General features: G+C 36.5%; 1 protein-coding gene across 8 annotated transcripts in view; it reads right to left on the bottom strand.

Moving 5' to 3' along the window:
* The window catches only part of PIGN (phosphatidylinositol glycan anchor biosynthesis class N), a 139704-nt gene that overhangs the window by 107646 nt on the left and 5389 nt on the right, over nt 1–26669 (bottom strand). For 3 of the 8 annotated variants that reach the window (XM_033239057.1, XM_033239050.1, XM_033239006.1), the window contains exons 2-5: nt 6297–6434; nt 5049–5301; nt 1590–1711; nt 1045–1143 (exon numbers count right to left, since the gene is read on the bottom strand). In XM_033239057.1, the coding sequence (XP_033094948.1) occupies nt 1045–1143; nt 1590–1711; nt 5049–5269 (442 nt within the window). In that variant the 5' untranslated portion in view covers nt 5270–5301; nt 6297–6434. Of the gene's footprint in view, nt 1–1044; nt 1144–1589; nt 1712–5048; nt 5302–6174; nt 6252–6296; nt 6435–7545; nt 7581–10217; nt 10341–26669 lie in introns of all 8 variants that reach the window. The other 5 variants (XM_033239026.1, XM_033239043.1, XM_033239015.1 and 2 more) reach the window with 5 other exon arrangements.

Genomic DNA, 26669 nt, shown 5'->3' on the forward strand with positions numbered 1-26669 from the left:
CAACTGATTTTAGAATATAAATCAATTTTCTATTTAAGAGATGTCCCAATGTTTGCAGAATCATGCATATAAACAAACAACAAATCTAAATGCTATATTCAATATATTAAATATCAAATTAAATAAATTATATGTTAAATGCCATCTATATTAAATGCCAAAATATATGGCATATTCAATATATTAAAATAGGAATTATAACTATATATTTTAACACTTAAATCTTTTGTTTTTTTTCTTTTTGAGACACGGTGTTGCTCTGTTGCCCAGTGCAGTGGCATAATCATGGCTCACTGCAGCCTCAACATTCCAGGCTCTCAAGCACTCTTCCCACCTCAGCCACCTGAGTAGTTGGGACTACAGGCACATGCCACCACACTCAGCCAATTTTTTGTTTGTTGTAGAGATGTGGGTCTCACCTTGTTGCCCAGACTGGTCTCCAACTTCTGGAGCTCAAGTGATCCACCTGCCTCAGCCTCCCAACGTGCTGAGATTACAGGTGTGAGCCACTGTGCCCAACCAATGTTTAAATCTTCATATGAATATCCACTAACTTTTAAAATGATTTACCAAAGTATAATGAACCACACCTCAACATCACCATTTATAATGAAGTTATGTGAAAAGTGCTATGCCAAATATTTCACATGAATTACATAATTTAATTCTAAAAATAAACCTATGAGACGGAAACTAATATTATCACATTTTATAAAAAGGAGATTGAAGCTCAGAGAAGTTATATAAATTGCTCAAGATTATATAGCTGTTAAGTGATAGAGCCATATACCATTTAATTGAATCCAAAATACTATCTAACTGTATGATGTACCACTATTTCAAGTATAACTAAGAAGGAAAAAAACAATGCCAATTAAACAGACACATCTATCACTGTAATTAAATATCCCTATTTCAGAAATGTTAAAAATGTAAAAGTCTGTGTAAAAATCAACAAATATAGTATGTATATAAAAACAGAAAACTACCATATTGACTTATTCCCTATTTACTATTGGAGGAAACATAATCAGTGACTCTTACCTTTGGCAAACATAGGCAGGATATCTGGGCTTCCCCAGCTCCATGTGTATTTACTTTCATTAAAAAGAGAATCAAATTCTACAGGATTTTCCTTCCATCCTTCAGAAAGCAAGCAAGCAGTAATAGTAATATATACATGGTACAATAAGCCCCTGAAGAACTATTCTTCAAATAATAACAGTCAGTGAACAAATGCAAAATAGTAGATTTTATATTATATATATTATACCACTATTATAAAAAAAACTAACAATAGATAATTTACTTCTTAATGAAATATAAAATTATTTTTGAACTTTCAAGAATAATATCTAGGAAAATTATGCTTCCATCCAACCCAAATTCTTTCAATAACACAGGATAATGAAATACTAAAGCTTCATTCTGGAGTCAATACCAGTGGGTGTTCATGTCAGTAAGGCATGCTAAAACATTTCCAAAGTATCTCAAAACATACCTTCACTTTGTGACATGATTAAGTGGTAAAGGACTAATATTTATTTGACAAATGTTTCATTTAATAAGATTGTCCAAATACACAATACCTTTGGCAACTGCACTGACATCTTCATAAAACCCAGCTATCAGAGCTACGTGACCTGGCCGAGATTCTGTCGGCACACGTGTATGAGATATGCCCCAGCTGCCTTCATGCATTATGATATTCCTAAAAGATATTAAAGACAAATAGTTAACACAGACTATGCTTAGATACTCTCACATAAAGCTTTAGAAACATAAGATTATTAGAGAAGGAATCAAAAGCAAAAAAGTAAGTCAAAATTTAAGAAGGAAAGGAATCCTTCAAATTCCAGCTGAGCTCATTCCAAGCATCTACCAGTTGAATGAAGCAGCATGAATTTGCTGATGTAAGACCAAACGAAGAAACACTCAACCACTGCACAGAATCATGAAACAAAATACATGACTGTTGTTTTAAGCCACAAAATAGAAATGGCTTGTTATATAGAGATAAAACCTATATTATGATATCAATGTTAAATTGCATTAGGTGTGATAATAGTATTGTGGTTATTTAAGAGATATAGGCTGAAGTGTTTGGGGTAAAGTTTCTTGCTTTCAAATTGTTAAGAAAAAAATAATTAAAACTAGGTACATATACATGGGCACCGCTATGGTGGGGGTGGCAGAGGGGCCAGGAGAGGGTGAACGCAATTATGAAAAAAGGTTAAAATTGTCATACCAGGTAAAGGGTATACAGATGTTCATCACATAATCCTTTCAACTTTTGTTTAGTTGAAAAATTCTTAAAATAAAAACTAAGAGGAGGGAAAATGGCTACACTGCTAATTAGGAGTTAAATTATATCCCCAAATTTGAGACTAAAACAGGCAGAAAGATTATTTTGCTAAAAGGTGTCAAGATTATTTAAGTTGTATCACAGTGATTTGCAAAATTTGGGGAAGAAAGCAAAACTACAAGTGATGCTATTACAGGTGAAAGGCCAGCAGAGCAATAAGTTATAAAATAGTAAACTCATCAATAACATTTTTCAAGATAAATATCTGCCTCTCAATATATTCTAAAGTAAAATATTTATAACTACTGGTGTCAGTTCTTTTACTACTGACTTACCTAATAATAAAAGCAGTTTTGGTGAAATACATACATAATAAGTAAACAGTTTCAAAACCACTGGACGAAATATTAACAGAGAAATATTCTTTAACTTCTTGAGTTATATAATGAACACTGGACTTAAACAGAAAGGGGAGGTATAAAGAAATGTGGATACTCTATTTAAAAGCATTAGTTTAGATACCGTATTTAAAAACATTAGTTTAGATCACAGTTTTAAAAAACGAATTTTGAGCCAGGCTTGGTAGCTCACACCTGTAATCCCAGCACTTTGGGAAGCCAAGGCAGGTGGAGGTCAGGAGTTCAAAACCAGCCTGGCCAACATGGTGAAACCCCATCTCTACTAAAGATACAAATATTAGCTGGGTGTGGTGGCATGGACCTGTAATTCCAGCTACTCAGGAGGCTGAGGCAGGAGAATGGCTTGAACCTGTGAAGCAGAGGTTGCAGTGAGCCAAGATCGCACCATTGCACTCCAGCCTGGGTGACAAAGTGAGACTCCGCCTCAAAACAAACAACAACAACAAAAAAAACTTTCAAAAACAGGCTTAGAAGAAGCTAGAAGATTCCTGACATTGTAAATATACAATGGCACACAACACAAAACATCAACTGTTTGAGCCCACAGAGTTTCCGTAAGATCCAAAGGAGAAACAAGTGCCACCAGAAAAAGTTGACTATATTTTAGCAGTATATTTTCATCATCTTAATTTTGAAATGAAGTATATTTCTCTCTTTCCTTTGGCAACTAAGAAATTCACCCAAATACTTCAATTATTTCTGAAATTTGTTACACATTTTTGTGTACTGTACTTAACCTTGGTTTGACCTTATTTTCCCACAATATTCCTCTATTGACTTGAGTCACTCTTTTATTTATTTTTATCCCTCAGTATGTTATGCATCTCTTTGAGCTATCATAAATTTAGTTCTGAAAATTCAACACAGCATTCGAGTTCATCCATTCTTCTAGCTGTCAACAAATATTTGTTAATTGCCCATTATGTTATAGGAACTCGAGATAAAGTAGTGGATAAGTTCCCAATCTCATGGAACTTTCATGATTGTAAGTACTATAAAGAAAAATAAAACAGGGCAGGCGCGGTGGCTCACACCTGTAATTCCAGCACTTTGGGAGGCTGAGGCGGGCAGATCATGAGGTCAGGAGATCGAGACCATCCTGGCTAACATGGTGAAACCCCATCTCTACTAAATATACAAAAAACTAGGTGGGCGTGGTGGTGGGCACCTGTAGTCCCAGCTACTCCGGAGGCTGAGGCAGGAGAATGGCAGGAACCCGGGAGGCTGAGCTGGCAGTGAGCTGAGATTGCGCCACTGTACTCCAGGCTGGCTGACAGAGCGAGACTCTGCCTCAAAAAACAAGAGAAAGAAAACAGAGTAAAGTGATAGTAGGTAAAGATGACAGATGAGGATGGGGGGAAGATACAACATGTTAGAGAAATTTCCTCTCGAATTTGATTTTAATCTCTCCACAACAGCATTAGAAGGCCTTTCAGGAGTTGCCACTAATTAGAAAAAGAGCAATTGTTTGTAGGCCCTTTGTAAGTCCAAGAAATTAAATATTTCTTTTAAAGTGACTTAATAGAAGCCAAAGTTACATTAAACAGTGATATAAACATGAAAGGGCTCTATATTCTTTTACGGAAGGTTGTGTTTTTAATGTGAAGTCTATATTTTCTACTTAAACATCGTTGAAATTAGTAATTCATTAATATTTATGCTTGTCTTTATTTTGTAAAATCAGCAGATTTTTGTTTGTTTTGTTTTGTTTGTTTGTTTGTTTGTTTGAGATGGAGTTTAGCTCTTGTTGGCCAAGCTGGAGTGCAATGGTGCCATCTCGGTTCACTGCAATCTCTGCCTCCTAGGTTCTCCTGCCTCAGCCTCCCGAATAGCTAGGATTACAGCCATGCGCCACCACGCCCAGCTAATTTTTTGTATTTTTAGTAGAAACGGGGTTTCTCCATGTTGGTCAGGCTGGTCTCAAACTCCTGACCTCAGGTGTTCCACGTGCCTTGGCCTCCCAAAGTGCTGGGATTATAGGCGTGAGCCACCATGCCCGGCCAGCAGATTTATTTTTGAAGAAAAAAATAATATAGTGAGTCCTGCGCCACATTTGGGAAATCAGGACAAGTTAGGTTAAGCAGCTAAGCCTATCCATTTCAATTCGCCATTATTAGCTTCAACAATACCAGAAATAACACCTAAGAGGAAATAAAGTGGCATCTAGTGCTGATCCATAAGACAAAGGCAAATGTACAAGTGTCCTATTCTCTTTCTCATCATCACCCCTGTGCCCAGTATGTGATAAACAGCAAGATATTTTGCAGTTTACTTAACTCAGAATAATATTTTAAGAGATGTCTCTTATGAGTGTACATGCTTACCTAATAAACGGTGCTCTAGAGGTTCCATTTTCATCTAATTCGTAAAGTGTGTCTGCTCGAAGGCCATCAGCAACAAACAACACTAATCTTCTTGCTGGAGGAGGCAATGGTGTAAACTGAGGAGTCATTCCATGAACCAAAGGAGATGTAAAATAAATGTCAAAGATGGAGGCGAAGAACACAAAATGTATAAGCAATCCCAAAGTAAAGAACAGCAGCATATCTAGTGTAACTAATTAGTCTTCAAGAACAGCTGAAAGAGGGAACAAATTAAATTGGGGTAAATCTTAATGCAATCATATGTATTTTCACATATTTTGATGATTACAAGTAGATTAAACATGTATTTTTAATTATTATATAACTCACAACTTTCATTTGTGGTGGTAACAATAAGCACTATTTAATAATGTGACATAATACTGAAATCAAATACATAATAAAGTACATCCAAGCAAAAAGAAAAAGTTCAAGTATAATAAGTAATTGGGACAAATAAACTATAACGAATTTAAGTCCATAATAAGCTCATAAAAATTAACACAGGACCAAAGAACAAATAAATAATTAAATCAGTCCTAAAAAGAGTTAGCGTTCAGCCAAGTCAAATCCTACAAAAAGAAAGTATAACTCGTGCAACTCCTGGTTGTCCATACGACAATCATTGCCAATAAGGGATGTTTAATTATTTAAATCAGTTATAATTATTTAGATGTTTGTGCATTGAGTTAAATTATTCAAATATTTGTGATTTTTTTCTTCTTACTTTGGTAATCAGCTCAGGGGTATTCTAGCTCTCTTGACTATTACCACATTGAGCAGGAAATATGCATTCTATCACATTTGACAGAATCATATGAAGTTAAATTTCATCTGTGCTTCAGAAAATCTGTACTTATTAAAGAAACATTTTATTTCAGTTCCCTGAATCAATCAAAAAGGTTACATTTTATCCATTCAATAAAAAATGTTTTCTGCTACATCACATGCATAATTGGATGCTGGGGTACCATAGAGAATATCGAGTTCTCTGTAAGTTCATCACAGAGTTGATGAACTTACAAATACTTAAGGAAGAAAAACGAAGCAATATGAAACATTTAAATAATACTGTAAAAGAAGATACCATTAAACTGCCAAGATCAAATGGAACATGGGCGTGTTTTCCAAGCCAGTCTGTAATCTGCTATTGTTGGTGAATCTCTGCAAGTCAAGGAGAAAAAAAAAAAGTATTGGAACTTGTCTTACCTGTAATGCAACGGCATTAGTTACATATAGTGATCCTAGGGTGAAAAACACCAAGGATGAGGTAATTCTAACTACAGACACATCTTTTTCTTCTTGGCCTGAAGAATCATATCATGGAAGGAAAGGATGGCAAAATACCTTGCAAAAACAAATGAAACATTGGAAAAACACTCATCAAAGTCAAGCAGATTATAAAAAAGAAAACATGACAGAGCAAAAGGTCAAATTACAAGCCACTTATTTTCTGAGAACCAAGGGTCAACTAAATATCAAAGATATGCTACAAAGTACAAAAGTTCCTTAGTGAGTAGATGCTATTTTGCATCTCATAGTTAACCGACAAAGAGAATCTTTACGTGTTATATAGCATATTCCCTCCCCTCTTTTGTGCTACTACAAATCAACTTTCTATTTTCTGAGGCAGTTTAGAATAATAATCACTGTACTTAATTTTTTTAAAAAGTAAACTTTATGTATTTTTACTAAACAACCTAATGAACATTAAATGCTAAACTATCAATGTGAATGTAAAATAATTCTGAATATATTTGTGTTATTTTCTAAAATATATTCTTCTCAATGTAGAATTAAAGATTCAACAATTGTGAAAAATTCTTCAAATTACCAAACCAATTTAAAATTCCATTAAAGACGTGTTAAATAACTACCCAAATCTGAAAGTTCTGAACATTGACAGTAATCTTTTTAGTGCATCAGTCATATTACGGTACTTTAAATTTACATCCGTTTTTATTTGCTTGCCTGCTAGCCAGTAAGGGTGTGTACTGATTTCCTAGTTACAGTTTTTCATGGCTTGCTCTTTTGTTTTGATTATTATAGTAGAGTTCTTTTAGACATTAGACCTTTTCTACTCTAGAAACAACAAGAGGTCCCAGTGAAAAAAGGACTATGGTACACCTAATAATAAACCTGACCCAGTTGTATTTTCCTGTTGGAGATAAACTTTACTACATTATTTTCAAAGCTAATATTTGCAGGGTGCTCTGGTCCCTGAAGAAACCTAGAGTAGTTACCTTTGTGGCACATGGTATTTTTTGTTTTCAATTTTGTTTCAAGAGCATTTTGTTGAGCCAACTACTTAAAATTCCCTCAGAGAATACGAAGAAGAAATGCAAACGTATCTATATCTAAATTTACCCTCCAGGTTTATCATCATCTGTTTAAAAAGATTTAGCTTTTAAGGAACATCCATGTTCAAAATTATAGGTCTCCAAAGGCTATAACTCACCTCACCTTGCCCAGGACTGAGACATAATACTGTTTCTAGAACATAAAATATTTTTAAAAATTGTTTAAAAATTCACATAACATTTACCATTTTAGACATTTTAAAGCACAGAGTTCTGTAGTGTTAAATATATTCACAGTGTTGTACAACCAATCTCCAGAACTTTTCATCTTTCAAAACTGCAACTCTATACCCATTAAACAACTCTTCATTCCCTCCTGCCCTAATGCTGGGGAACCACTGTTCTACTTTCTATTTCCAGGAGTATAACTATTCTTGCTACTGCATACAAGTGAAATTATACAGTATTTGTTCTTTTTTGATTAGCTTATTTTACTTAGCATAATGTCCTCAAGTTTCATCCATCTTGTAGCATATCAGAATTTCCTTCCTTTTTAAGACTGAAATCAGACCATTGCATGTATATATCACATTTTGGTTATCTAGTCACTTATTCATAGACATTTGAGTTGCCTGCACCTTTTGGTGACTGTGAATGATACTATGAACATAGGTACACAATCAGTTTTGTTTTAAAATAAACATTGGATATTGACCAGAGGCAGTCATGTAGATCACTTAATTACAAGAAGCTGGAAAACTGAGGAAATACATAGTAAATATCACTGTCTCTGCTGCAGACATATTTTTACACATATTTAATACTATAATATATAACATAATGCATTAGTCCATTTTCACATTGCTATGAAGAACTACCTGAAACTGGGCAATTTATGAAGAAAAGTGGTTTAATTGACTCACAGTTCCACGGGCTTAACAGGAAGCATGACTTCGAGGCCTCAGGAAACTTACAATCATGGCAGAAGACAAAGGAGAAGCAAGCACACCTTACCATGGCAGAGCAAAAGAGAGAGTGAGCAAAGTGGGAAGTGCCACAGACTTTCAAACACCCAGATCTCATGAGAACTCACTGTCAGGAGAACAGCAAGGGGGAAATCCACTCCATGATTCAATCGCTTCCCACCAGGTCCCTCCCCCAACGCGTGGGGATTACATTTCGAGATGGGATTTGGGTGGGAATGCAGAGCCAAACCATATCACACAGTAACACGTACATTATGTTGATTATCATCACATATAATCATTATTTTGTATATGTTAATACATATATTAATTACACTGGCTGAATGTAGAGAGCAGATTGTAGTAGGTAAAGAAATGAATCAAGGAGACTGTTGGAAAGCTAGTTAGTATATAAAATAGGTCAAGAAAGAGATTATTGTTGATTAGTATAAATTAGTGTAGTGGAAGTTAACAGAAGGAAGTTGATGACTGAGTTATACTTTGGAGGGAGATGAGGAAGGCTGCTATGGTTTGCGCTTTTCCCCACCAAAAGACATGTTGATATTTGACCCCATTGTGGCTGTGATGGGAGGTGGGGCCTAGTGAGAGGTGTTTAGGTCACACGGTTGGATCCCACATGAATGGGTTGGTGCTATTCTCACAGCACTGAGTTCTCACTCTGGAGCAGAGGGATTAGTTCTCCGGGAATAGATTAACTCATGTTCTCACAAGTGGGTTGTTGTAAAGTGAGGTTCCTCCTCCTGCTCAGTCCCTCTTCACACATGTTCACATCCCCTTTGTTCTTCTCTGCAATGTTATAACAAAGCACAGAAGCCCTCACCAGAAGCCAGGTCCATGCCCTTTAACTTCTTTGCCTATAGAACTGTGAACTAAATAAACCTCTTTTCTTTATATATTACCCAGTTTCAGGTATTCTGTTATAGCAACACAAAACAAAGACCTGGGGCTTCAATAAAAGAATATGGGTAAAGAGGTAAAAAATGACTTCCAGATTTCTGGTTTGAGCATGTGAATGGTCTTTAACTTAGAGAAGGAAAAGATTTCCTTACAGGACATGGCGGGACATAAAGCCGAGGAAGAAAGTACTGAGCATTTTCTTTTTGATATATTAAATTTAAGCTTGAGATGTCATAATAAAAAGGCAGACAGTTGCTGTGAAACTCAAGAGAGGAGTTCTTAACTGCAAGAATGACCTAGAGAAAGCCACTACTAGAGACAGAAAAAAATTACCCAGTGAAGTAGAAGGAAAGCCAGAAGAGGGGCCCTTGAAGTTAAAAGAACAGTGATTCAAGTGTGAAGGGTGTGGTTAACTGTCAGATCCGCTTAAAGGCTGGAGTAAGGACAGTAATGAGTAATCTGGGAGCTTGGAGTTCTTGCTAACTTTACTGAGAAGTTTAAACAGTCGTGTGAGCTGAGTCCCATTAAAGTGGTTGTTTGAAAAGTAAATGGGAGGTGAGGGAGTGAGAGTGGAATGAGCGCAACTCTTTGGGAGAATACTAACTTTGAAGAAAAGAAGAAAAATAAAAATTGATGTAGGGTCAGTAAAGGGTTTTCCTAAGCTATTAGAGACTAGAAGATGTGTGCGCCGAGGAATAATTTAGAATATAGAAGGATATGAATGATGCAGTAGAAAGCTGGAGTTAAATTCTCAGGATAGCAAGAGGGGATGGAATGGAGAGCACAAGTGGAGGAGCTGGGCTACTCTGAGTTTGCGCAGGACCTTCTCGCATTTAGCACTGAAAGTCTAGCAGCCAGGGAAACGAAACGTATTGGTTGCAGGCAAACTATTATTGGGCTCTGGTTGGCTCTACCCTGCAGCAGGCTTCTTCTCGTCTTTCACACACCTTCTCAAATGTCATCAACTAAAGTTTCCTCTGATCACTCCGAAGTAGGCCCCTCCTCAATCTTCTTTGATCCAAACAATCATACATTCTGTAGCTATTGGTAATATTTATTTAGTGGCAAGGCTGTGGAAAAATAGGAACACTTTTACACTGTTGGTGGGAGTGTAAATTAGTTCAACCATTGTGGCAGACAGTGTGGCAATTCCTCAAGGATCTAGAACCAGAAATACCATTTGACCTAGCAATCCCATTACTGGGTATATGCCCAAAGGATTATAAATCATTCTATATAAAGACACATGCACACGTATGTTTATTGCAGCACTATTTACAACAGCAAAGACTTGAACCAACCCAAACACCCATTAATGATAGACTGGATAAAGAAAATGTGGCACATATACACCATGGAATATTATGCAGCCATAAAAAAGAATGAGATCATGTCATTTGCAGGGACATAGATGAAACAAGAAGCCATCATTCTCAGCAAACTAACCCAGGAACACAAAACCAAATACCACGTGTTCTTACTCGTGAAAGTTAAACAATGAGAACACATGGACACAGAGAAGGGAACAACAAACACCAGGGCCTCTCGGGGGGGGTGGGGGACAAAAGAAGGAACAGCATTAGGGCAAATACCTAATGCATGCGGGGCTTGAAACCTAGATGACAGGTTGATAGGTGCAGTAAACCAACATGGCACATGTATACCTATGTAACAAACCTGCACATTCTGCACATGAATCTCAGAACTTAAAGTAAAAAATAAAATAAAATAAATATTTAGTGTATCTCTTCCACTAGAATGTAAGCTCCTTAAGAACACAGATTGACACCTTATTCTCTCCCATATGCCTTGTTATTGACAGAGAGCAGGAGCACTCGATAGATAGATAGATAGATAGATAGATAGATAGATAGAGATATATTCTGTATATATATACACACACATATACAGATATATCTATCTATACATATATCTATATATACAGATATAGGTGTGTGTGTGTGTGTGTGCGTATTCAAAGTTGGCCAGGCGTGGTGGCTCATGCCTGTAATCCCAGCACTTTGGGAGGCCGAGGTGGGTGGATCTCTTGAGGTCAGGAGTTCAAAACCAGTCTAGCCAATGTGGTGAAACCCTATCTCTACTAAAAATACAAATATTAGCCAGGTATGGTGGTGCACACCTGTGGTCTCAGCTACTCGGGAGGCTGAGGCAGGAGAATCGCTTGAACCTGGGAGGCAGAGGTTGCAGTGAGCCAAGATGGCACCACTGCACTCCAGCCTGGGCAACAGAGTAAAACTCCGTCTCAAAAAAAAAAAACAAAGTTATATGTCTCCGTAACACACACACACTCTCTCTCTCTATATATATATACACACACACACATACACACACACTAGAAGTGTAGTGATAAGTTATTGTAGATAATGTATTGTGAAATTTACATTTCCCTGATCAATGATGATGAGCAACTTTTCACGTTTAATCGACATCTTTTAATCTCATCTTATTATCCCTTCTCATTTTTTTAACGGTGTCTATAAAAAAACAGTACTTTTAAATTCTGATTAAGTTCAGCCAGGTGCAGTGGTTCACACTTGTAATCCCAGTGCTCTGGGAGGCCAAGGTGGGTGGATCACCTGAGGTCAGGAGTTTAAGACCAGCCTGACCAAAAATGGAAAAACCCCATCTCCACTAAAAATACAAAATTAGCCGGGCGTGGTGGCACATGCCTGTAATCTCAACCACTTGGGAGTCTGAGGCAGGAGAATTGCTTGAACCCGGGAGGCAGAGGTTGTGGTGAGCCAAGATTGCACCATTGCACTCCAGCCTGGACAACAAGAGCGAAACTCCGTCTCAAAAAAAAGAAAAATCTGATTAAGTTCAATCTACCAACTTTTCTTTCTGGTTATTACATTTTATGTCTCAACTATGGAATCACTGTAAGTAACCATGCTTTCTTTATTACACATTTTTAATATCTTTTATTTGAAAATAATTTCAAACTTAAAGTTACGAGAATGGTACAAACACCTGCATACCCCTTAGCAGATTCACCTAATGTTAACATTTTCCCTATTTGTTCTTTTGTTCCCACTCCTTCTCTGCTTTGCTCTATTCCAGCCTTGCCTCTGTGCTGTATCCTTTTTCTCTGTATATATCTGATCACATACCATTGTTTCTGAACCATTTGAGGATAAGGTATATACACCAGGACTCTTTATTCCTAAATACCTCAAATACCTAGAAATTACTTCGTAGGAATAATGATACTCTCTTATATACCTATGTTATAGGTATCAATTCAGTAAATTCAGCATCAATGTAATATTTAATCTACCATTCATATTCCGGTTGTATGCAGTGATCCAATAATGTTCTTTATGGCATTTTTATAGCTTTACTGAGACAAAATTGACCAAAAAACTGTACATAAAGTGTAATAATCACTATCATAAGGAACAAACTCATTAACCCTGAAAGTTTTCTTATGAGTCTTTGTAATCCAACATCACCCCATTTCCTAGACAACCACTAATTTTTTCGTTTGTTTGTTTTTGAGACAGGGTCTCACCTTGCTAACCAGGCTGGAGTGCAGTGGCATGATCTCAGCTCACTGCAACCTCCGCCTCCCAGGTTCAAGCAATTCTCATGCCTTAGCCACCTGAGCAGCTGGGACTACAGGCATGTACCACCAGGCTCAGCTAATTTTTGTATTTTTAGTACAGATAGGATTTTGCCATGTTGGCCAGGCTGGTCTTGGAACTCCTGACTTCAAGTGATCTGCCCACCTTGGCCTCCCAAAGTGCTGGAATTATAGGTGTACCGTGCCCAGCCCACTAATGTATTTTCTACCACTATAGATTTGTTTACATTTTTGAATTTTATAAAAATCTATTTCTGCATCATGTACTCTCTTCCATCTGAATTCTTCCACTGAGCATAAATACTTTTAGAATCATACATGTTTGTTCCTTTTTATTATTGAGCATTATTCCATTGCATGGATACAGCACAATTTGTTTACTCATGCTCATGTTAACAGACACTTGTGTTGTTTCTAAAAGTTTTTGGCTATTTCAAATAAAGCTGCTATGAAGAATCATGTAACAGCTTATGTGTGGGCATGTGCTTTCATTTCTTCTTTTTTTTTTTTTTGAAACTCCTGGGCTCAAGCAATCCTCCTGCCTTGGCCTCCCAAAGTGTTGAGGAGACAGGCATGAGTCACTGCTTTCATTTCTCTTCAGTGAACACTTGGGAATAAAATGGCTAGGTCAAGTTGTAAATACATGTTTAACTTTTTGTTTTCCTTGAGACAAAGTCTTGCTCTGTTGCCCAGGCTGCAAGTTAAAAAGCCATATTTAACTTTTTCAGAAACTGACAAACTAGTTGTTTTCCAAAATTGTTGCACAACTTTACATTCCCACCAGCAACATATGAGAGTTTCAGTGGCTCTAATCCTCAGCAATACCTGGCATTGTCAATCTTTTAAACTTCATCTGAAGTGGGTGTGTACTGGTAGCTTGTTGTGATTTTAATACAGTTTCCTTAATGACTAATGTTATTGAGTATCTTTCCATAGGCTTACTGATCTACCATTTGTATGGATTTAATTTTTTAATTAGACTGTCTTCTTGTTACAGAATCATAATGGTTCTTAATATATTCTAGATGCAGGCATATCACATCTTATTGTGCTTTACTTGATTGCTCTTTGCAGATTTATTTTTGCAAATTGACAAGTTTGAGGCAACCCAGCATTGAGCAAGTATATTGGTGCTATTTTTCCAACAATATGTGCTCACTTCATGTCTCTGTGTCATATTTTGTAATTCTTGCAATTATTTCAAATATTTTCATTAGTATTGTCAGTTATGTTGACCTGTGATCAGTGATCTTTGATGTTATGATTGTAACTGTTTTGAGACAATTACATATAAGACAGCAAACTTAATAAATGTTGTGTATGTTCTGACTGTTCCACCAACTGGCCATCCTCCATCCCTCTCCCTCTCCTTGGGCCTTGCTATTCCAAAACACAACTAAATTGAAATTAGGACACTTAATAACCCTACAATGGCCTCTTAAGTGTTCACGTGAAAGGAATACTCATGTGTCTCCCATTTTAACTCAAAAGTTAGAGATGATTAAGCTTAGTGAAGAAGGCATTTTGAAAGCCAAGAGAGGCTGAAAGCTAGGCCTCTGGTTTTAAACAGTTACCCAGTTTATAGATGCAAAGGAAAAGCTCTTGAAGAAAATTAAAAGTGTTACTCCAGTGAATACATGAATGATAATAAAGTGAAACAGTCTTATTGCTGATATGAAGAAAATTTGAGTGGTCTGGATAGAAGATCAAACCAGCCACAACATTTCCTCAAGCCAAAGCCTAATTCAGAGTAAGACCCTAACTCTCTTCAGTCTATGAAGGCTGAGAGAGGTAAGGAAGCTGCAGAAGCAAAGTCAGTATCTATAAAAAAGCATGATGACATTCTGTTTGGAACGGAGTTAAATCCATAGACCAACTGGGGAAGAACTGATAACAATATTTAGTCTCTCTGTCCAGGAATACAGTATAACTCTCCATTTATTCAGGTCTTCTTCAATTTCCCTCAGCAATGTTCTGTAGTTTCAAATGTATAGGTCTTGTACATCATTTTTAAATCCTATCTTTACAAATTTCATATTTTTGGTACTATTTGTACTGTTATTTTTTATTTCAATTTCTCCTTGTTAATTCTTAAATCAACATTGATTTTTATATAATGACCCTGTACCTTGCAACACTGATCAACTGTTATGGTGGCTTTTGTGTAAATGCTTTTTAACTTTCTGGAGATAATCAGGTTATCTATGAATAAAGACAATTGTACTTCTTCTTTGTCAATCTTTATGTATTTATATCTTATGCTTTTTGTATTATCTAGAACCTCCAGTATGATGTGGAATAGAAGTGGTTACAGCAGAAATCCTTGCCTTGTTTCCAATATTACGATGAATGCTGTCAGTTTTCCAGGTTTTTGTAGATTCCCTCTACTAGGCTGAGAAAGTTTCCTTTTACTCCTAATATGCTGACAGCTTCAAATCATGAATGGATGTTGGATTTTGTCAAATGCTTTTTGTTGCATCTACTGAGATAATTATGATCATCTGATTTTTCTATTTTGGCCTGTTAATGTGGTGAATTACTATTAATCAAATTTCAAATGTTAAACGCATCTTACATTCCCAGAATAAATCCCACTTAGTCATTAAGTATTATCCTTTCTATATATTGTTGGTCTTAGTTAAAATTTTACCATTTTTTGCAGCAAAGTTTATGAAAGATATGAGACTGTAATTTTCTTTTCTTATATTTTTCTGTGGTTTTGGTATCAGACAATGAGTTGGGAAATGCTGTTCCTTCTTGTACTTTTTGGAAGAGTTTGTGTAAAATTTGTATTATTTCTTCCTTTATTGAGTAACAAAATTCACCAATGAAACCACTGGCTTGGGGTTTTCTTTGTGACAAGGTTTTTAACCATAAATCCAATGTTTTCATATATATAGATATAAACACACATAGATATTCAGATTATATATTACTTCTTAAGTAAGCTTTTGTAGTTTTCAAGGAATTTGTCCACCTGTCCATTTCATCTTCATTGTCAAATTTATTGACTAAAATTGTCCATAATATTTACCTATTATCCCTTTTTCCTGTCCTGCAGTACAGGATCCAGTCTAAGGCCAAGTATCACATTTATTTATTCAAAATAAGTCATTTTTCAAGTACTTAATTCCTTTCAGTTAGATCTTAAATTCTATCCAGAGCTAAAGTACATATGGCACATTTAGATTTACAGATGTTCACTTTGATTTAAATACCTCCTCTTTATCATGGAAATAAATCTTAGTACTCTTCCTAACGTACTTATAAGTTAAGTACATTATGATGTATTTGTAAATGCAAATGTATATTTGCATTTAGGCAAACACCACAGTAATTATTGCCACCAAGATCCATTGATAAATGCTAACTTATCAATGACAAATATATATTTGCATTTACAAATAACTCCCTGGGCTCATGTTCTTTCTTGCCCCATTTGCCACTGCACTGCTTTGCTAAGGTAAGGATCAAAGTTTATGTGTTAAAAGATAATATAAATTTTCCAAAGTTTATTGAAGTAACAAAACATTTTATTTGAGAACTTTGACCATCTTAAAGTTATAATAGTCAACATAAAAATCTAGCTCTGTTATGTAATAAGAGTGGATTCTAGTAAAGTCCCTGTTACTGTTTCCTTATCCATAAAAAAGACACCATCAGCCCTACTCCATTACAGAAGTATTGTGGGAAATAAGCAGACTCCACAACGACACCATACAAACATAAAATATTAGCAATACTAAAAATAACTAGATTGTGAAGCAACCCAACTCCCATTTTTAAAATCAAACTGTAAATAGTTGATTTACATTATGCTGAAGAAAGCAATAGAAGAGACGAAGATACATTTTCCTGCCAAATTGGTAATTAATATTGGGACTTCTTATTGGTGATCCAAATCATGCAAATAAACTCTGTAAATAATGAGGATTTTGACAATAACCCCATTCAGCCATTTATTAAGTTATGGTCTACCAAATTTTAAAAGACAACTTGGTGTCTATTTTGTTTATTTATTTTTGAGACAGTGGTCTCACTCTGCCACCCAGGCTGCAGCGCAGCAGTACAACTTCCGAGGCTCAGACAATCCTTCCACCTCAGCCTCCCAAGTAGCTGGGACCACAGGGTGTGCCACTACACCTGGCTAATTTTATTTTACTTTTTGTAGAGACTGGGTCTTACGGTGTCACCCAGGCTGGTCTTGAACTCCTGGGTTGAAGCAATCCTCTCACCTCGGCCTCTCAAAAAGTGCTGGTATTACATGTGTAAGCCATTAGGTACGTTACTAAAATTACCCAAACTTCGTATTTCTCACCTTTTTAAAATGCAGATAATACCAAAGAACTATAAAAATGGTAGTGAGGATGAAAATAAATGTATGTCAAGTACCTAGCCCAACACTTGGCACTCAGTAAATGGTAACACTTCAGTTTTGCTTCACAAAGATAAACTTACCATTATGAAATAAGAATAGTCATATGGTCACTAAATTCTGCCAATCCAACCACCTAATGAATTCTCTCCCTTCATCCTTTCCAATTGGAACACAAGGAAGAGCAACAAATAGGGGGCAAAAGCTAAAAAGCCTTCCATACTTTCACTATTAAAACTGATCATTTCTCAGTTGGGCACAGTGGCTCACGCCTGTAATCCCAGCACTTTGGGAGGCCGAGGCGGGCAGATCACAAGGTCAGGAGTTCGAGACCAGCCTGACCAATGTGGTGAAACCCCATCTCTACTAAAAATACAAAAATTGGCTGGGCGTGGTGGCGGGCACCTGTCATCCCAGCTACTCAGGAGGTTGTGGCAGGAAAATCGCTTGAATCTGGGAGGCGGAGTTTACAGTGAACAAAGATCATGCCACTGCACTCCAGCCTGGGCAACAGAGCAAGACTCCATTTCAAAAAAAAAAAACCTGATCATTTCTCATCTTCTCATCATCTACCTTAGAAACACTTCCACAGCAGCTCCTAGTTCACTGCTGTGATTATTTACTTCTTCAAGTTTACATACTAAATTATATGATCTTTTAGATACACTCCCAGTTGCTTCTATATTCACAACATTCTTCCACCTGTGACTGACCCATTAATAGCTCCTTAGTAAATGTTTACTGCCTATATGAAGAAATGGCATATTAGAAAACAAAGGCAATTGAGTCAAACTTTGATTTCACAAAAGAACAAGCTGAAGGCCAGAGACATGAAGTGAGGTCTCAGCTCATACTGTTAGTTAATATGCAGCAGTAAAAATCTAATTAGGGGAGATGAACAAGTAAACAATTATAAAGACTTAACTACCATCATAGACACATTTACTTGTAACGATTGCATTATGCAATAGAAGCTTATATTATTCATATTTTCTCTGATCCTATTAAATTCCCAATATTATTAATTAAATCAGTTAAATTAATGCTAACGCATTATTTTTAAAAGCGCTTTAGGTAAGTATTCACAATATTTTTAAAAACATATATAGCAACTAGCTGAACAGAAAAATGAATGTCCTATATAATTACTTAGTTCCTATAAAAATCATGGCTATGAGACAATGAAACCATTTTTAAACTGTCATGCAATTCAATCCCCTCCCCCTCAAAAAAACTTTTAAGAGGATCTGAAAACTTCCCTAATCAAATTAATATAATATTTTCTTGATTACAGACTCGCAGTGTTCACTACTAAACACGAATGACATAAACATTATATATTTAATATTTCTCAGTGTCCAGTTGAGTTTTGCTTTCAAAAGAACTCATGTTTTCACTTCTCCACATTCACTGCCATCAGGTAAGTCCACTATTTTTCACCTGGATCTCCCCAACAACTTACAAATTGTTTCCCTACCAAACTGCAGAAAACTACACAATGTAAGTTTCTCCCTTCGTCTAAAGTAATTATATATTTCACTTTACAAATTGTAGTACATTTCATTTGTTCACTATACTTCATTCTAATTGTCCTTCAGGAATTTTATACACAGGTACTGACCCCAAAACTCAGATTAAAGGTTAAAACTCTTTAACCCATTCCCCATAAAATTTCTACTTTCTTCCCTTTCAATGTAAATTAGATTACATCTTTTCCCTTCTTAAAATCTGTGAGTGGCTTTCCATTGTTCCAAGAGTAATGTCCTATGTTCTTCCACTATCTCCATGGCCCTGCATACCTCTCTCACCTCATTATGGCATCCTATCACCTTCCACCTTGGGCTCCCAAAGTGCTGGGATTACAGGTGTAAGCCACCACACCCGGCCAAATGTATGTTTCTAATATGTATCCTCAGACTAGAATATAAGCTAGAATGAAGGCAATGACTGTGTTTCTGTTCACTCATGCTCACCACCTAATGGCATAGTGCAGTCACTTTATGATTCATTGGTGGAACGAGTGTATATTTGAACTTTATTTATTTATTTTCCCCCAGTTCACTGAAAAGTATAGTTAATGCAGCATCAAGTCAAAGAGAAATTTTACCTATTTTGGGGAAGATGGCAGGAAGAGAGCCATTCTCCCGCCTCAGCCTCTGGAGTAGCTGGGACTACAGGCACCCGCCACTATGCCCGGCTAATTTTTTGTATTTTTTAGTAGAGACGGGGTTTCACTGTGTTAGCCAGGATGGTCTTGATCTCCTGACCTGGTGATCCGCCCGCCTCGGCCTCCCAGAGTGCTGGGATTACAGGCATGAGCCACCACGTCCAGCCAATATTTGCAGTGTTAAAGAAACTTCTCCAAATATTTACTCCTTGTACAGGGAAAAATACTAACAATGGAGAAAATAGTCAGACACCATTTAACCAAGTGGTCATGGTTAACATAACCAATAGTAAGACATACTAACATCATGTAACCCTGACCAGATGCACTGAGAAAGGCAAAACATGGTAGTCTTGGCAAAAGAACATGTGGTATTCTTGTTAAAAATGCATAATCTCAATCTAATAATGGCAATATATCAGATAGACCCAAATTGAGACAGTCTACAAAATAATGCACAAGTACTCTGTAAAAGAATTAAGTAGGTTCAAGAGACTTACCTAAACACAACAAGGGAAACTGGATGAGAAAACAGACAATAGTGGGAAAACTAGTTAAGTTCAAGTAAGATCTGTAGTTACTAGTATTATACAAATACTAGTATACTGGTTTTGATAATTATATGATATTTATGTAAGATGTTCACATTAGGTGAAGTTGAATAAAGCGTGTACTGGAACTCTGTACTGTTTTTGCAGCTTTTCAACAGATCTAAAAATTATTTTTAAATAAAAAGTAAAAAAAAAAAAAAAATTGGAGCCTGAATCTTACTCAAAAGATACACTGTTATAATTATAAACCACCAAAAGTTTTATGGATAGCTCTGATTTCAGGTAATCTTTGTTCTTGTCAAACATTACTTGCTAAACTTATAGACTATCAGTGATTTAATGTTCACATTGGCATAAACCATACTAAAAAGCTTATGAATTAAAGATGGTGTCCCATAGGTCCTTCTGGCTTTGTTCACTTTTCTTCATTCCTTTTTCTTTTTGCTTTTATAATTCCAATTGCCCCATCTTCAAGTTCACTGATTCTTTCTTCCACCTGTTCAAATTTGGTGCTGATGGGCAAGGACTTCATGTCTAAAACACCAAAAGCAACAGCAACAAAAACCAAAATTGACAAATGGGATCTCATTAAACTAAAGAGCTTCTGCACAGCAAAAGAAACTACCTTCAGAGTGAACAGGCAACCTACAGAATGGGAGAACATTTTTGCAGTCTACTCATCTGACAAAGGGCTAATATCCAGAACCTACAAAGAACTCAAAGAAATTTACAAGAAAAAAACAAACAATCCCATCAAAAAGTGGGCAAAGGATATGAACAGACATTTCTCAAAAGAAGACATTCATACAGCCAACAGACACATGAAAAAATGCTCATCATCACTCGCCATCAGAGAAATGCAAATCAAAACCACAATGAGATACCATCTGACACCAGTTAGAATGGCAATCATTAAAAAGTCAGGAAACAACAGGTGCTGGAGAGGATGTGGAGAAATAGGAACACTTTTACACTGTTGGTGGGATTGTAAACTAGTTCAACCATTATGGAAAACAGTATGGCGATTCCTCAAGGATCTAGAACTAGATGTACCATATGACCCAGCCATCTCATTACTGGGTATATACCCAAAGGATTATAAATCATGCTGCTATAAAGACACATGCACACGTATGTTCATTGTGGCACTATTCACAATAGCAAAGACTTGGAATCAACCCAAATGTCCATCTGTGACAGACTGGATTAAGAAAATGTGGCACATATACACCATGAAATACTATGCAGCCATAAAAAAGGATGAGTTCGTGTCCTTTGTAGGGACATGGATGCAGCTGGAAACCATCATTCTCAACAAACTATCGCAAGAACAGAAAACCAAACACCGCATGTTCTCACTCATAGGTGGGAACTGAATAATGAGATCACTTGGTCTCGGGAAGGGGAACATCACACACCAGGGCCTATTATGGGGAGGGGGAGTGGGGAGGGATTGCATTGGGAGTTATACCTGATGTAAATGACGAGTTGATGGGTACTGACGAGTTGATGGGTGTAGCACACCAAATGGCACAAGTATACATACGTAACAAACCTGCACATTATGCACATGTACCCTAGAACTTAAATAATTAAAAAAAAAAAAAAAAAAAAAAAAGAGGGAGATTTCGGCAAGGGAGTGATGGGGAAGACTAGTTACAGGCAGTTGTTGGAGATACTGAAGCCTTGAACCCAACCTTAACAAAGGTGGGCGGGAAAAGTGTATTTAAGAGACTGAACTTGGTGAGTAATTCGTCAAGGGTAAATAAAACTCAAGAGTGACTCATAGGTTTCTGACTTGAGTGGCTTAGAAAATGAAGGTGTCTGAGATGAAATACGAAAGAGAAGCAGCTTGGAGGAAGGGAAGAAATGTAACTATTATCCAGTCAAGATTCTTGATTTGGGCCGGGCACGGTGGCTCACGGCTGTAATCCCAGCACTTTGGGAGGCCGAGGCGGGCGGATCACGAGGTCAGGAGGTGGAGACCATCCTGGCTACCACAATGAAACCCGGTCTCTGCTAAAAATACAAAAAATTAGCCGAGCGTGGTGGCGGGCACCTGTAGTCCCAGCTACTCAGGAGGCTGACGCAGGAGAATGGTGTGAACCCGGGAAGCGGAGCTTGCAGTGAGCGGAGATTGTGCCACTGCACTTCAGCCTGGGCGACAGAGCGAGCCTCCATCTCAAAAAAAAAAAAAAAAAAAAAAGATTCTTGAGTTGGCAGTGCGTATAGCATACCTAGTAGACCACTGAATATATTGATCTAGGGTTCAAGAAAGGTTTTTAATTAGAACAGGACTTTTTAAAGAGTGGTGCACAGACCAAATAGAAATACTGGATACCCTTTTGAGAAACTCCTGAGGTCAAAACTATTTAAATAACATCACTAAGATGTGAACATATTTGCCTTTTTCATTGTGTTGGTATTCGCACTGTTGATGTGAAAAGAATGGTGGATAATACTACTGGTGTCTTAGCACATGTGTAGGCAGTAGCATCTACTACGGGGAGCCTGGCAGCTTTCAAACACTTTAAGACTTCTCCGAGAAGATAGGTGATGATGTTTCAAATGTGATTGGTTGCCTTGTTTTGATGTTGTACAATAAAAGCTGTCAACATTCGGAAAATATGTAACCCAAGAAATCAATATTTTTCCAAATAACAAATATATGATGTTATAATATCCTGCCTGGTTAAAAGATCCTTTCAAAGTGCAAGGTAGACCAGTGGATTTTAATGCAATAAAGTATGAGAAGTTATTTACCAACAACAACAAAAAAAAAATTTGCTGCTGAATCCCTCTTGTGAATGCTTTGTTTCAATTATTGTACTGTTAAGCTCCAGTATTTCTATTTGGTTCATTTTAATAATTTCTATCTCTTTTGATGCTCTTATCTTGTTCATACATCACTTTCCTGACTTCCTTTAGTTCTTTGTCTGTCGTTTCCCACAGCATTTTAACATATTTAAGACAGATGATTAACGTCTTTGTCTACTAAGTCCAATGTCAGGACTTCCTCAAGGGTGGCTTCTATCAATTTATTTTTTTTTTTTCTGTGAATATGCCATCCTTTCCTGAGACTTTGTATGCTTTTTTGTAACTTTCCATTGAAATTTATATTTTGAATATTATAATGCAGTAATTCTAGAAATCAGATTCCAGAATTCTAGCATTTTCTTTTGATTTTTGAGGGGTTCAGCCTTTCATTTAGTAACTTTTCCAAACTATTTTTGCAAATACTTTATTCCTTTTGTTTATGGTCATTAAAGTCTGTGTTTGGTTATCTTACTGATCAGTCAATGGCAGATTTAAGATTTCCTTAAATGCCTAAAACAAAAACAAATAGTACTCTCCCAAGTTTTTATAGTCTAGCTCTCAGCTGAACTACTCTCATGCTAAGCTTGGCCACCTACACTTCTGCCTTAGCCTTCACCTTCTGCTTGTCTAGTGCTCACAGATCTCCCAAAGGTAGAAGCCTAGGGACCTCTCAGGATCTTTCTGGGCATGCATTACATGTAATTTTTGCGGGGGATAAGGATGGGACAAAATTCAGCCTCTACATTGGTCACTCAGGAAACCACCAGACAGGTCAAAATGCACAACCACAGTATTTTAAGAACAAAGTCCATACTAAATACAAGCAAGTCACACCAGGAATGTGGGCCATAGTCTCCACAGCTGCTGCCATTGCCACAGTGGTGAAAGAGGATGGTGATCCAGTGGATTAAATGCCACAGCACTCTGAAGTTCAGCTGCCCTCTTCTTCATTATTCATTCTCCTCGCTGCTGTCAATGTCAGACCAGATTTTAGAATCCCAAAAGAGCTGATCCTGTCACTCTGCCCTCTTACGCTTGTTTCAGTGGAGGAACTAACCCTTAAAATAAACCCTCACACTCTGCCATTTTCGGTAATGTCACCTAGAGATTGTGTTCTTAACCACTTCAACATGTACTAAAAATACACAAACCTGCGATGTGAAGTAAAACCAGCCAAAACTGTAAGACAGAGCTGGTAGTCCCAGCTACTTAGGAGGGTGAGGCGGGAGGATTGCTTGAGCCTAGGAATTCAAGGCTAGCCTGGGAACATAGCAAGACCCACAAAAAAAAAAAAGAAGAAGAAGAAAGAGGAAAGAAGAAGGAAGAAGGAAGAAGGAAGAAGAAGAAGAAGAAGAAGAAGAAGAAGAAGAGAAAGTAAGATATCACTTGGAGCCTGCACACAAGATTATCAGATAAACTATTAAGCCATATAATTAGCACTAGTTCATTTGCTTATTATTCTGGGGTATATATTTTTTCATCATGATTTATGTCATTTTTAATTGTAAATTCTATGTGACTTTACAAAATCCCATATAAGAACTAATTTTCAAATTTTCTCATGGCAGGTAGAATAGAGATTATTAGTTCTTTAGATAATTCATGCCTACCTGAGTTCAAAATCTTTTATCTATATCTCATACCCTTTTTCTATTCCAGAAATTACCAGGATACCACAGGGCAGCCAGTCACCATGTCTCCTTAGGCTTCTCTTGGCTGTGATAATTTCTCAGACTTTGCTTGTTTTGATGACCTTGTGAGTTGTGAGGAGTACTGGTCAGAGATTTTGTATAATGTCTTGCTATTGGGATTTACCTGATGTTTTTCTCATGGTAAGTCTGGGGTTATGGGTTCGGGAGAGCAAACATACATACATAAAGTACCATTTCTTCACATCATATTAAGGGTACTATCAACATGACTTACTAAACTGTTAATATAAAACTTGACCACTTGGCTGAGGCAGTTTGTTCAGTTTCTCCACTGTAAAGTTTCTCCATGTAAATGTTCTCCCATTTCAAACTATAATTTTTGGTAGGAAGTCACTACGTGCAGCCAACACTTAAACAGTGAGGAGTTATACTCCACCTCCTGAGAATACGAGGCATCTACATAAATTGATGTTTTTTCTATATGAAGAGCATATATGTTAAACCTAGTCAATTGTGTAATTAAAAGCCATCTGTCAGCCAGGCCTGATGGCTCACACCTGTAATCCTAGCATTTTATGAGACCCAGGCAGGTGGATCACTTGAGCTCAAGAACTTGAGAACAGCCTGGGCAACGTGGTGAAACTCCATTTCTACAAAAAACGCACAAAAATTAGTCGGGCATGGTGGCGCATGCCTGTAGTCCCAGCTACTTGTGGGGCTGAGGCAGGAGGACTGCGTGAACTCCAAAGATCGAGGTTGCTGGTGAGCTGAGATCGGGGCACTGCACTCCAGCCTGAGCGACAAAGTGAGACCTCGTCTCAAAATAAATAAATACATAAATAAAAGCCATCTATCACTCTACAAGATTACATTAATATTATAATCATCACCATTTCCACTCCTGCTTTCCCCACCTTACTCGAAATTAATTTTTACCAGTATAGATGCAAAGCCATTATTTCTTTTATAAGCTTATTCTAATTGGTACTACCAAAAAAGCCTTATAAATGATCCCAAACATTCAAGACATATATTCTATGATATGACTCTATTACAATTTATTTGAACATTATCCTGCTGATCAACATTGCTTGCAATTGTCATGATTACAAATAATATGGCAATTAAGCTGCTCTCTTATGGTAAAGTTGGAGATTTTTAGAATGTTTACAAACTGTAGAGTAGTAACCCATAACAAAATAATGTAATGGACTGCACTTAGCCTTCTTTCCTTTTTTTTTTTTTTAATGAAATAGAATACAGTACAATAGAATAGGATAAAACAGAGAATATATCACATCATGAAGTACTTCAGAAGTAGTATATGATTTTGAAAAAGTGTGTTTTTTTCCTGTGTATCCAAACATCTATATTCTTAAATGTATATAACCTGTACCGAAAGTTTTATTTCAAATTATTCTATGGACAAATAAGATTGAAAGCCACCTCTATAAGTGGAATTGCTCTAATAAACAAAATTTTCAACGTTACAAGTGACTGGCAAAGTGTCCATACTAATTTAGATACCCTCCAGCAATGTACGAAAGCTTCTATATCTCTAAATACCCACAACTGCTTGATACTGTCATATTTACCTTAAGACAATTTGAACAGGCCAAATTGGCATCCTGTTATTTGACTATGTATTTGCCTGATTACTAGTGAATATGAACTTTTTTTCATGTTTTTACTGGCCAGTTGGGTCTCTCTTCCTTTCAATTGCCTATTCACATCTTTTGATCAGATAGGGTTAGGGTTATTGACCTTTTCTTTGACTTGTACATTAAAATTATATGTGTGTGTATGTTTATATAGTGTATGTATGTTTATACATAACTAGATACACACATTTGTATATAAATTCTGTTCATAGGGCCTTTTGTTAAAATGAAATTTTCAACTTTAATACAGTAAAATTCATCAAATATTTATCTTATCTGGTGTAAGTTTTTTGTGTCTTGTACTATAGAAGAAAACTTCCCTGGTTCTTATGTCACATATATTCTTTTAATCATTTTAGATTTTTGCTTTTTACCTTTCATTATTTAAAATTTATTTGTGTCGGTTTGCATCCTCTGAGACAAAAATAATTATTTGTATATGGCGTGAGGTAGACATCAGCTTACAAGTTTGTACTTTAACCAGCTTACAAGTGTTAGTACTGCTACTAGTGTAGAATTTACTAAGATAAAATTACACATCAGAAAGAAACAGGTTTTAAAAACCTTTACAT

The sequence above is a fragment of the Trachypithecus francoisi genome, unplaced genomic scaffold, assembly GCF_009764315.1.
Source record: "Trachypithecus francoisi isolate TF-2019V2 unplaced genomic scaffold, Tfra_2.0 Contig01474, whole genome shotgun sequence".
Classification (NCBI taxonomy): domain Eukaryota; kingdom Metazoa; phylum Chordata; class Mammalia; order Primates; family Cercopithecidae; genus Trachypithecus; species Trachypithecus francoisi.